The 12,759-nt window shown below is 39.8% G+C and overlaps 1 protein-coding gene across 2 annotated transcripts in view; it reads right to left on the bottom strand.

Moving 5' to 3' along the window:
• Window positions 1-11,726, bottom strand: part of wdr11 (WD repeat domain 11) — a 175,160-nt gene extending 163,434 nt beyond the window's left edge. The window contains exons 1-2 of one of the 2 annotated variants that reach the window (XM_064931970.1): window positions 11,508-11,726; window positions 5,336-5,447 (exon numbers count right to left, since the gene is read on the bottom strand). In XM_064931970.1, the coding sequence (XP_064788042.1) occupies window positions 5,336-5,447; window positions 11,508-11,593 (198 nt within the window). In that variant the 5' untranslated portion in view covers window positions 11,594-11,726. Of the gene's footprint in view, window positions 1-930; window positions 2,344-5,335; window positions 5,448-11,507 lie in introns of those variants that run through there. The other variant, XM_064931971.1, reaches the window with a different exon arrangement.
• Window positions 11,727-12,759: the final 1,033 nt, after the last annotated feature.

The following is a 12,759-nucleotide window of genomic DNA, read 5'->3' as shown; positions in this document are numbered from 1 at the left end:
CCTGAACGAGATGTAAACAGAATTAGCGTAGCCGGCGCTACACAAATCGCTGAAATATAAAACATAAATTACCTTTGACGAGCTTCTTTGTTGGCACTCCAATATGTCCCATTAACATCACAATTGGTCCTTTTTTTCGATTAACCCCCGTCCATGTATACCCAAAATGTCCATTTATAAAACCCGTCTGATCCAGAAAAAAAACAACGTCATTACAAAAAATTTCAAAAGTTGCCTATAAACTTTTCCAAAATATTTCAAACTACTTTTGTAATCCAACTTTAGGTATTTGTAAATGTTAATAATCGATCAAATTGTTGTCGGGCGATCTGTATTCAATAGCAGCAAGTCAACAATACTTGCACGATTTTCTCTTTCATAGCTATCCACAGTGAAACCTCTGCCAGGAAGTGCCTCTTCTTCATTTCACCAAAGATTAACTTCAACCCAATTCCAAAGACTGGTGACATCCTGTGGGAGTTGTAGGAACTGTAAACTGGGCGCTATCTAATTTCCCTTGACAAAGACAATACAGGGAACTGCCAGAGGGATTTCTTTTTTCTGAACAGTTTTTCCTTGGGGTTTTGCCTAATACACAAGTTCTGTTATAGTCACAGACATGATTGAACCAGTTTTTTTTTTTTTGAGTGTTTTCTATCCACACATACTAATCATATGCATATACTATATTCCTGGCATGATGAGCAGGACGTTGAAATTTTGTACGCTTTTTATCAAAAAGTAGAAATAATGCACCCTAACCTTTAAGAGGTTTAATGCAACCGCTGTGTCAGATTTCAAAAAGGCTTTACGGTGAAAGCGCACCTTGCGATTATGTTAGGTCAGCACCTAGCCATAGAAAAACAGCCATTTTCCAAAGAAGGATAGGTGTCACAAAAGTCAGAAATAGCATTATAAATATTCACTTACCTTTGATGATCATCAGAATGCACTCCCAGGAATCCCAGTTCCATAATAAAATGTTTGTTTTGTTCGAAAACGTCCATAATTTCTGTCCAAAAACCTCCTTTTTGTTTGCGCGTTTAGTTCACAAATCCAAACTCATGAGGTGCGGGAAAGTCCAGGTGAAAGTTCAGACAAAAAGTCATATTACAGTTTGTAGAAACATGTCAAACGATTGATTATATACATCTTTAGGATGTTATCATAAATCTTCAATAGTGTTTCAACCGGACAATTCCTTTGTCTTTAGAAATGCAATGGAACGCAGCTAACTCTCACAGGCGCACACGAGACTGAGCTCATGGCACTCTGCCAGAAACCTGGTTGAAACAGCTCTCATTCTCCTCCCCTTCACAGTAGAAGCCTCAAATAAGGTTGTAAATACTGTTGATATCTAGTGGAAGCCTTAGGAAGTGCAATAGGACCCCAGACACTGTATATTCAATAGGCAAAGACTTAAAAACCTACAAACCTCAGATTTTCCACTTCCTGGTTGGAATTTTTTCTCATGGTTTTTGCCTGCCATATGAGTTCTGTTATACTTACAGACATCATTCAGAAACTTCAGAGTGTTTTCTATCCGAATCTACTAATTGTATGAATATTCTAGCTTTTCGGCCAAGCTATTCAATACTGCACCCTAGTCCCAAAGAAGTATAGAACAAATTCTTATTTACAATGACAGCCTACACCGACCAAACCAGGACGACGCTTGGCCAATTGTGCACCGCCCTAAGAGACTCCAAATCACGGCTGGATATAATACAGCCTGGAATCGAACCGGGGACTGTAGTGAAGACTACAGTGTGGAGTCTGAGTGAGTGGAGTCTTGCCCAGGAGTGTGAAGGTGAACGGAAAGGCTCTGGAGCAACGAACCGCCCTTGCTGTCTCTGCTTGGCCAGTTCCCCTCTTTCCACTGGGATTCTCTGCCTCTAACACTATTACAGGGGCTGAGTCACTGGCTTACTGGTGCTCTTTCATGCCGTCCCTAGGAGGGGTGCATCACTTGAGTGGGTTGAGTCACTTACGTGATCTTCCTGTCTGGGTTGGCGCCCCCCCCTTGGGTTGTGCCGTGGCGGAGATCTTTGTGGGCTATACTTGGCCTTGTCTCAGGATGGTAAGTTGGTAGTTTAAGATATCCCTCGAGTGGTGTGGGGACTGTGCTTTGGCAAAGTGGGTGGGGTTATATCCTTCCTGTTTGGCCCTGTCCGGGGGTATCATCGGATGGGGCCACAGTGTCTCCTGACCCCTCCTGTCTCAGCCTCCAGTATTTATGCTGCAGTAGTTTGTGTCGGGGGGCTAGGGTCAGTTTGTTATATCTGGAGTACATCTATTTTTTTGTGAAGAATCAACAACAAGTGGGACACAATCATGAAGTGGAACGACATTTATTGGATATTTCAAACTTTTTTAACAAATCAAAAAATGAAAAATTGGGCGTGCAAAATTATTCAGCCCCTTTACTTTCAGTGCAGCAAACTCTCTCCAGAAGTTCAGTGAGGATCTCTGAATGATCCAATGTTGACCTAAATGACTAATGATGATAAATACAATCCACCTGTGTGTAATCAAGTCTCCGTATAAATGCACCTGCACTGTGATAGTCTCAGAGGTCCGTTAAAAGCGCAGAGAGCATCATGAAGAACAAGGAACACACCAGGCAGGTCCGAGATACTGTTGTGAAGAAGTTTAAAGCCAGAATTTGATACAAAAAGTGACTGTGCAAGCGATAATATTGAAATGGAAGGAGTATCAGACCACTGCAAATCTACCAAGACCTGGCCGTCCCTCTAAACTTTCAGCTCATACAAGGAGAAGACGGATCAGAGATGCAGCCAAGAGGCCCATGATCACTCTGGATGAACTGCAGAGATCTACAGCTGAGGTGGGAGACTCTGTCCATAGGACAACAATCAGTCGTATATTGCACAAATCTGGCCTTTATGGAAGTGTGGCAAGAAGAAAGACATTTCTTAAAGATATCCATAAAGTGTTGTTTAAAGTTTGCCACAAGCCACCTGGGAGACACACCAAACATATGGAATCAGGTGCTCTGGTCAGATGAAACCAAAATTTAACTTTTTGGCAACAATGCAAAACGTTATGTTTGGCATAAAAGCAACACAGCACATCACCCTGAACACCCTATCCCCACTGTCAAACATGGTGGTGGCAGCATCATGGTTTGGGCCTGCTTTTCTTCAGCAGGGACAGGGAAGATGGTTAACATTGATGGGAAGATGGATGGAGCCAAATACAGGACCATTCTGGAAGAAAACCTGATGGAGTCTGCAAAAGACCTGAGACTGGGACAGAGATTTGTCTTCGAACAAGACAATGATCCAAAACTAAAGCAAAATCTACAATGGAATGGTTCAAAAATAAACATATACAGGTGTTAGAATGGCCAAGTCAAAGTCCAGACCTGAATCCAATCGAGAATCTGTGGAAAGAACTGAAAACTGCTGTTCACAAATGCTCTCCATCCAACCTCACCGAGCTCGAGCTGTTATGCAAGGAGGAATGGGAAAAAATTTCAGTCTCTCGATGTGCAAAACTGATAGAGACATACCCCAAGCGACTTACAGCTGTAATCTCAGCAAAAGGTGGCGCTACAAAGTATTAACTTAACTTCTTGAAACTCCCCATCCCGGATCCGGGATCGTGACTAAAGCCTCAGGCTCATTAGCATAACGCAACGTTAACGATTTCTGAAAATCGCAAATAAAATGAAAATAATGCGCCTACTGTCAAGCTTAGCCTTTTCTTAACAACACTGTCATCTCAGATTTTCAAAATATGCTTTTGAACCATAGAAATTGACTAATTTGTGTAAGAGTATGCAAAGCTAGCAATGCATTTTGAATAACATGTAGCACGCAACATTTTCACAAAAACCAGATAACCAAATAAATAAAATCATTTACCTTTGAAGAGCTTCTGATGTTTTCAATGAGGAGACTCTCAGTTACATACCAAATGCGCAGTGTTTCCTGAAAGCGTCTGTGTGTAGGAGAAATCGTTCCGTTTTCCACATTGCGTCTGGCTACCGAAACGAACCGAAAATTCAGTCACCTACAACGTAAAACTTTTTCCGGATTAACTACATAATATCGACCGAAACATGGCAAACGTTGTTTGGAATCAGTCCTCAAGGTGTTTTTTCACATATCTCTTCATTGACATGCAGTTCGTGGATGCTTGCTTTACTCTCTGTATCCCTTGGAAAAATAGTGGCAGGTGACTTTTGCGCACCAATTTCGGCGCAGGACACCGGGCGGACACGTGGTAAATGTGGTCTCTTATGGTCAATCTTCCAATGATCTGCCTACAAATACGTCACAATGCTGCAGACACCTTGGGGAAACGACAGAAAGGGCATTCTCATTCCTCTCGCATTCACAGCCATATAAGGAGATAAGGGAAAACAGAGCCTCAAAAATCCTGTTCATTTCCTGGATGCCATCTCATCTTGGTTTTGCCTGAAGCTCATGTTCTAGGGCACGCATAGAAAATATCTTTGTATTTCTGGACACGTCAGAGTGTTTTCTTTCGAATCGTAGCAATTATATGCATAGTCGAGCATCTTTTTGTGACAAAATATCTTGTTTAAAACGGGAACGTTTTTCATCCAAAAATGAAATTGCGCCCCAAGAGTTTCAACAGGTTAAGGGGGCTGAATAATTTTGCACGCCCAATTTTTCAGTTTTTGATTTGTTAAAAAAGTTTGAAATATCCAATAAATGTCGTTACACTTCATGATTGTGTCCCACTTGTTGTTGATTCTTCACAAAAAAATACAGTTTTATATCTTTATGTTTGAAGCCTGAAATGTGGCAAAAGGTCGCAAAGTTCAAGGGGGCCGAATACTTTCGCAAGGCACTGTAGTTCAACACCTGCATTGCTTGCTGTTTGGAGTTTTAGGCTGGGTTTCTGTACAGCACTTTGAGATATTAGCTGATGTACGAAGGGTTATATAAATACATTTGTTTTGACTCTTGCACTGAGATGCAGTGCCTTAGACCGCTGCGCCACTTGGGAGCTGAAACTTTATCAACGTGGCTTTTTGGCCCAAACAGTGAAAACATGGCCGAATCTTGCTGACAAAGAGAAAAAGCTTACTCTGACCAAGGTCAAAGAGAACCCAATTTCTTACTTTGGATGATAAATATCACTTTAGCTAGAAAACAGTCTTTATAATTAGAACCAGACATGAATATAGTTTACTCCTGTGATGGGTTACATTCACTATTGCAAATGTAACCTAAGCTACATGCTATGAATTCACTCAAACAACTTATTCAAAAAAAGGCAGAGGTAACTTCCTGGGATTTTCCCATTATGATATTGAGAAACCCTGACTGGAACTTACCTTGACCACATTGGCTTTGTGCCTCTCCAGAACCTGGATGGTCTGGGAAGTCTTTGGGTCGATGATGAGGATGCTGGAGTGACATCCCTGGGCTATCAGCCCCTGCCAACCCCTAGAAGAGAAAAGATTTAAAATAAGGGGCGATATAACTAAGCTATCTAGCATAGCAGCAGGGCATACCGTATCCATCAAAAATAACATTTACATTTTAGCCTATCAACAGGGCAGCACACAGCTGCTTGAAAAGTGGGGTCATTACAGCAGAGGCATGTTCTCGGGTGAGGCGGTATCCCGATTTTCATATCGTCATCTTATACCAGCATATACACACTACCAGCTTAGTACACAAGTTTACGTTAAAGAAATGAAGAAGAAAAAAAAGGCCCATTGTGCATCTACTAAAAGAATGCAAAAAAGAATTGCAGTGAGTCAGCTAGCTAAACATAACAAGTACAAACCAATATTATTATTTATTTTTTAAAGACATGCAATCCAGCTCATGAACATGCATAAAAATCAGCAAAAAAAGTAACACTTACTGTCAATTGTGTTTATTTTCAGCAAATTGATTGTGTAAATATTTGTATGAACATAAGATTTAACAACTGAGACATTAACAACAGAAATTGAAAAATGTGTCCCTGATCAAAGGGGGGGGTAAAAAAAGGGAACAGTCAGTATCTGGTGTGGCCACCAGTTGCATTAAGTACTGCAGTGCATCTCCTCCTCATGTACTGCACCAGATTTGCCAGTTCTTGCTGTGAGATGTTACCCCACTCTTCCACCAAGTCATCTGCAAGTTCCCAGACATTTCTAGGGGGGATGGCCCTAGCCCTCACCCTCCAATCCAACAGGTCCCAGAAGTGCTCAATGGGATTGAGATCAGGGCTCTTCACTGGCAATGGCAGAACACTGACATTACGGTCTTGCAGGAAATCACGCACAGAACGAGCAGTATGGCTGGTGGCATTGTCATGCTGAAGGGTCATGAAGGGATGAGCCTGCAGGAAGGGTAGCACGTGGGAGGAGGATATCTTCCCTGTAAAGGACTACATTGAGATTGCAGGCAATAATGAGCTCAGTCCGATGACGCTGTCACAAACCGTCCCAGACCATGACGGACCCTCCACCTCCAAATCGATCCCACTCCAGAGTACAAGCCTCGGTGTAACGCTCATTCCTTCGACAAAAAACACAAATCCGACCATCACTCCTGGTGAGACAAAACCGCGGCTCATCAGCGAAGAGCACTTTATGCCAGTCCTGCCTGGTGCATCTCGGGCAGTTGTTTGTTGCCATCCGGTACCTGTCCCACAAGTGTGATGTTAGGATGTACCGATCCTGTGCAGGTGTTGTTACACGTGGTCTGCCACTGCGAGGACGATCAGCTGCCTGTCCATGTCCCCTCTTAGCGCTGTCTTAAGTAGATGTCGACCGATTAATCGGCATGGCTGATACCTTGAAATCGGCCGTAAGTAATCATAACAATCGGTAATCTCCATTTCTAGCCACCGATTGTGGCCGGTTACATTGCACTCCATGAGGAGACTGCGTGGCAGGCTGACGACTTGTTACGAGAGTGCAGCAAGAAGCCAAGTTAAGTTGCTAGCTAGCATTAAACTCATCTTACAAAAAAATCTATCTTAACATAATCACTAGTTAGCTACACATGGTTGATGATATTACTAGTTTATCTAGCGTGTCCTGCGTTGCATATAATCGATGCGGTGCCCGTTAATTTCTCATCGAATCACAGTCTACTTACCTAAACGGGTGATGATTTAACAAGAGCATTCGCGAAAAAAGCACTGCCGTTGCATCAATGTGTACCCAACCATAAACATCAGTGCCTTTCTTTAAAATCAATACACATTTTCAAACCTGCATATTTAGTTAATATTGCCTGCTAACATTCATTTCTTTTAACTAGGGAAATTGTGTCACTTCTCGTGCGTTCCGAGCAAGCAGAGTCAGGGTATACGCAGCAGTTTGGGCCACCTGGCTCGTTGCAAACTGTATGAAGACCATTTATTCCAAACAAAGACCGTAATTAATTTGCCAGAATTGTACATAATTATGACATAACATTGAAGGTTTTGCAATGTAACAGCAATATTTAGACGTAGGGATGCCACCCGTTAGATAAAATAGGGAAAGGTTCCGTATTTCACTGAAAGAATAAACGTTTTGTTTTCGAAATGATAGTTTCCGGTTTTGACCATATTAATGGGCGGCAGGGTAGCCAGTGGTTAGAGCGTTGGACTAGTAACCGAAAGGTTGCAAGTTTGAATCCCCGAGCTGACAAGGTACAAATCTGTCTTTCTGCCCCTGAACAGGCAGTTAAACCCACTGTTCCTTGGCCATCATTGAAAATAAGAATTTGTTCTTAACTGACTTGCCTAGTTAAACAAAGGTAAAATAAATCAAATAAAAAAATGACCTAAGGCTTGTATTTGTGTGTTATTATGTTATAATTAAGTCTATGATTTGATAGAGCAGTCTGACTGAGCGGTGGTAGGCAGCAGCAGGCTCGTAAGCATTCATTCAAACAGCACTTTCCTGCATTTGCCAGCAGCTCTTCGCCGTGCTTCAAGCATTGAGCTGTTTATGACTTCAAGCCTATCAACTCCCGAGATAAGGCTGGTGTAACCGATGTGAAATGGCTAGCTCGTTAGCAGGGAGCGCGCTAATAGTGTTTCAATCGGTGAAGTCACTCGCTCTGAGACCTTGAAGTAGTTGTTCTCCTTGCTCTGCAAGGGCCACAGATTTTGTGGCGCGCTAGGTAACGATGCGTCTAGGGTGGCTGTTGTCGATGTGTTCCTGGTTCGAGCCCAGGTAGGGGAGAGGAGAGGGACGGAAGCCATACTGTTACACTGGCAATACTAAAGTGCCAATAATAACATCCAATAGTCAAAGTTATATGAAATACAAATGGTATAGAGAGAAATAGTCCTATAATAACTACAACCTAAAACTTCTTACCTGGGAATATTGAAGGCTCATGTTAAAAGGAACCACCAGTTTTCATATGTTCTCATGTTCTGAGCAAAGAACTTAAATGTTAGCATTCTTCATAGCACATATTGCACTTTTACTTTCTTCTCCAACAATTTGTTTTTGCATTATTTAAACCAAATTTCATTATTTATTTGAGACTATATTGATTTTATTGATATATTGTATTAAGTTCAAATTAAAGTGTTCATTGTTCATTCAGTATTGTTGGAATTGTCATTACTAATAAATAAAAATAATTTTTTTAAATTCCCCCCAACAAAAAAATAAATAAATACATCGGTATCGGCTTTTTTTGGTCCTCCAATAATCGGTATCGGTATTGAAAAATCATAATCGGTCGACCTCTAGTCATAATCGGACATTGCAATTTATCAATAAGTGCATTGATGACATCGTCCCCACACTAACTCTACGTACTAGAGGTCAAATGATTATGATTTTTCAACGTCGATAATAATGACAATTACAACAATACTGAATGAACACATTTTAACTTAACATAATACATCAATAAAATCAATTTAGATTCAAATAAATAATGAAACGTGTTCAATTTGGTTTAAATAATGCAAAAACAGTGTTGGAGAAGAAAGTAAAAGTGCAATATGTGCCATGTAAGAAAGCTAACGTTTAAGTTCCTTGCTCAGAACATGAGAACATATGAAAGCTGGTGGTTCCTTTTAACATGAGTCTTCAATATTCCCAGGTAAGAAGTTTTATGGTTGTAGTTATAATAGGACTATTTCTCTCTATACCATTTGTATTACATATACCTTTGACTATTGGATGTTCTAAAAGGTACTTTAGTATTGCCAGCCTAATCTCGGGAGTTGATAGGCTTGAAGTCATAAACAGCGCAATGCTTGAAGCATTGCGAATAGCTGCTGGCAAAAGCAGGAAAGTGCTGTTTAAATGAATGTTTACGAGCCTGCTGCAGCCTACCTCCGCTCAGTCAGACAACACTATCAAATCATAGACTTAATTATAATTTAATAACACACAGAAATACGAGCCTTAGGTCATTAATATGGTCAAACCGGAAACTATCATTTAAAAAAGAAAATGTTTATTCTTTCAGTGAAATACGGAACCGTTCTGTATTTTATCTAACGGGTGGCATCCATAAGTCTAAATATTCCTGTTACATTGCACAACCTTCAATGTTATGTCATAATTATGTAAAATTCTGGCAAATTTGTTCGCAACGAGCCAGGTGGCCCAAACTGTTGCATATACCCTGACTCTGCGTGCAATGAACGCAAGAGAAGTGACACAATTGCCCTAGTTAATATTGCCTGCTAACATGAATTTCTTTTAACTAAATATGCAGGTTTAAAAAATATATACTTCCGTGTACTGATTTTAAGAAAGGCATTGATGTTTATGGTTAGGTACAGTCGTGCAACGATTGTTCTTTTTTCGCAAATGTGCTTTTGTTAAGTCATCCCCCGTTTGGCGAAGTTGGCTGTCTTTGTTAGGAAGAAATGGTCGTCACACGGTTCGCAACGAGCCAGACGGCCCAAACTGCTGCATTTACCCTGACTCTGTTGCACAGAACGCAAGAGAAGTGACACGATTTAAAAGAAATTCATGTTAGCAGGCAATATTAACTAAATATGCAGGTATAAAAATATATACTTGTGTATTGATTTTAAGAAAGACGTTGATATTTATGGTTAGGTACACATTGGTGCAATGCGCTTGTTAAATCACCCGTTTGGCAAAGTAGGCTGTGATTCAATGATAAATTAACAGGCACCGCATCGATTGTATAGAACAAGCTAGATAAACTAGTAATATCATCAACCATGTGTAGTTAACTAGTGATTATGTTGAGATTGATTGTTTTTTATAAGCTAAGTTTAATGCTAGCTAGCACCTTACCTTTGCTCCTTGCTGCACTCGCATAACAGGTAGTCAGTGGAAGGCCCTAAAAACTGCAAAATTCCAGCCACCCAAGTCATAGACTCTTTGAAATCGCATGGCAAGCGGTACTGATGTACCAAGTCTGAAAATAAATAAATAAATAAAAAGGTTCTACCCAAAAGCCATAAGATGTTAAATAATTAATCAATAGGTACCCAGACTAACTTTTTTGACTCATCACATACACCGTTGCTACAGTTCATCTATCCTGTTGCCTAGACATTTTATCCTTACCTGTATACATCTACCTTAATTACCTCGTAACGCTAAACATGAACTCGGAAGTGGTACATTGTGTATAAAGCCAACATAATTCTTATTGTATATTTATCCTTGTTTTATTATTTTTCTATTATTTCCTCTGCATTGTTGGGAAGGGCCCATAATAAGCATTTCACTCTTATCCTACTCTACACCTGTTGTTCACGAAACATGTGACAAATACAATTTGATATGGAATTGAGGGATGAAAGCGATTGATAACAGAGAATACTGCTATTGCTGCACTACCACACATTTTTCACCTCTAGGGACAAAGACCATCAAGAAAATCACTAAGACCCAAATGTGGGGGTCTAGCACATTAACTAATCTTACAAGCACACTTTATTTGCTTTTTTTAAACTACAGCTAACTACTAGCAATATGGCATTCATCAGTCACATACATTTACACTCAACCAATGACACTAAACAGTAGCATCGTAATTGGTTGTCAGCTTTAGCACAAAAACACAACTGCAATGTCAAATCAATAACTAGTTAACGTTACGTTAGACAATTCGCTAATTAGCGAGGAAGCTAACGTTAGCTTCGTCTCATATTGGTCATGTATATTAACATTTAATTAGCTTAGCCATTTATGTTAGCTAAAATGTATATTAACAATTTTAACTTTACTCGTAATGTCTACAGATGGCAAAGTAAAGTCAACAATATTAATCCAAACGCTAACTAAATTAAATGTCTAAGCTAATTGCGGGACGAAGCTATTTCACGTTAGCTAAACCGGCTTGCTGAAACTTGTAGCAGAACACCACTTGCCAACTGTGAAGCGAAGCATTCAAATTCTTCATTTTATCCAAAGACTAAACAATATAGTATTGTAATCTAATACATATCTGCTCGTCTTCATTTTCTGTAGAATAAACCATTTCAGCTGAGTGAGTTAACGTAAATATCTAAAGATTTTAGCTAGCTAGGCCAATGCACAGGGCTCCAGAACTCACCAGTCAACAGCAGTTTTGTTCTGCAAATTAAGCGTTCCAGTCAATGTCCGCGCCGCGAGTTTAATATTGACAGAGTAAGGAATCATTGTTACTATGAATTGTATTTACTAGCTACATCCAAATAAATGGACAAAATCTCGCATAGAACATGTATTTTGGTTTGTTGACAGGGGGGAAAAATAAGCAGGAAGTGTCAACTCCAGGATGCGTTATAATATAACTGTGAAGTCGGCAATAATAACGAAGTACTTCCGGGTAAAAGTCCTGTCCTATGTAATTTGTAAATAAAAAATGAGAGAGAAAATAATAGAAAATGTGCACAAGTATCCAAAGATTTTATACTAGTTATGAATAAAAAAAATATTTAACGTATTTCTATAAGATATTATGTATTGTTGTCTTTTTGTCTTTCTCTTCTTTTCTTTCAAGATTACCTAAATTGTCAACAATGTTTTTTGTGTATGTACACCTATCACTTATTGCACCATACAATACTATCTGTACGTTGTGCAGAAAAAGGGGGTCAATTCTACTCAGGAGCAAATCCACAGTTTACACCCCTTCAGTGTCCCTGCTCATTTGCCAGCCCTTATAGAGTGGCCCATCAACTTAAACCCAAAAGTTTTTTTTATACTGGACATACATATTGCATCTTACAAAATTATCTATACGTTGTGTCGCTGTAAAAGGACAGTCCATTCTACTCAGGAGCATTTTAACTTTCCAAATCCACAGTTTCCAAATCCACATCAGTGTCACTTCTAATTTTACAACCATATTTCATATCGGACATACATATTGCACCGTACAACATTTTCTGGTCATTGTGTTGCAGGAAAAAAAGGGGGGGGGTCCCCTTTAACACAGGAGCAGCTGTAGTTTCCAAATCCACCACCCCCAAGGTCGTCATTGCTGTTATTGTGGCCCTTTAAGAGTGCAAATCAACTTACATCCAGCTATTTGCATGTTAGATGGTCAGGTTTAATTAACAGAAAAACATGTGCCACAGTGGAGCACTTTGGCAGATTACAATGAATCTGAATTGCAGTGCAGTTTACATAAGATATATACAAATATGTTTGACTTGGACGTAGCCTCCCCACACTGTATCTGCAGGCTGTTTTGCTACACCCGCAATAACATCTGCTAAATATATACATGCGACCAATAACATTTTATTTTATTTTATTTGGCTAGAGTACACATGCCAAGACCAGAGTGGGCACATTTGCTATATAATTTATATAATATA

The sequence above is a fragment of the Oncorhynchus masou genome, chromosome 23 (genome assembly GCF_036934945.1).
Source record: "Oncorhynchus masou masou isolate Uvic2021 chromosome 23, UVic_Omas_1.1, whole genome shotgun sequence".
Classification (NCBI taxonomy): domain Eukaryota; kingdom Metazoa; phylum Chordata; class Actinopteri; order Salmoniformes; family Salmonidae; genus Oncorhynchus; species Oncorhynchus masou.
The sequence above is the reverse complement of the archived record's forward strand: the minus strand, read 5'-3'. Positions and strand labels throughout refer to the sequence as shown.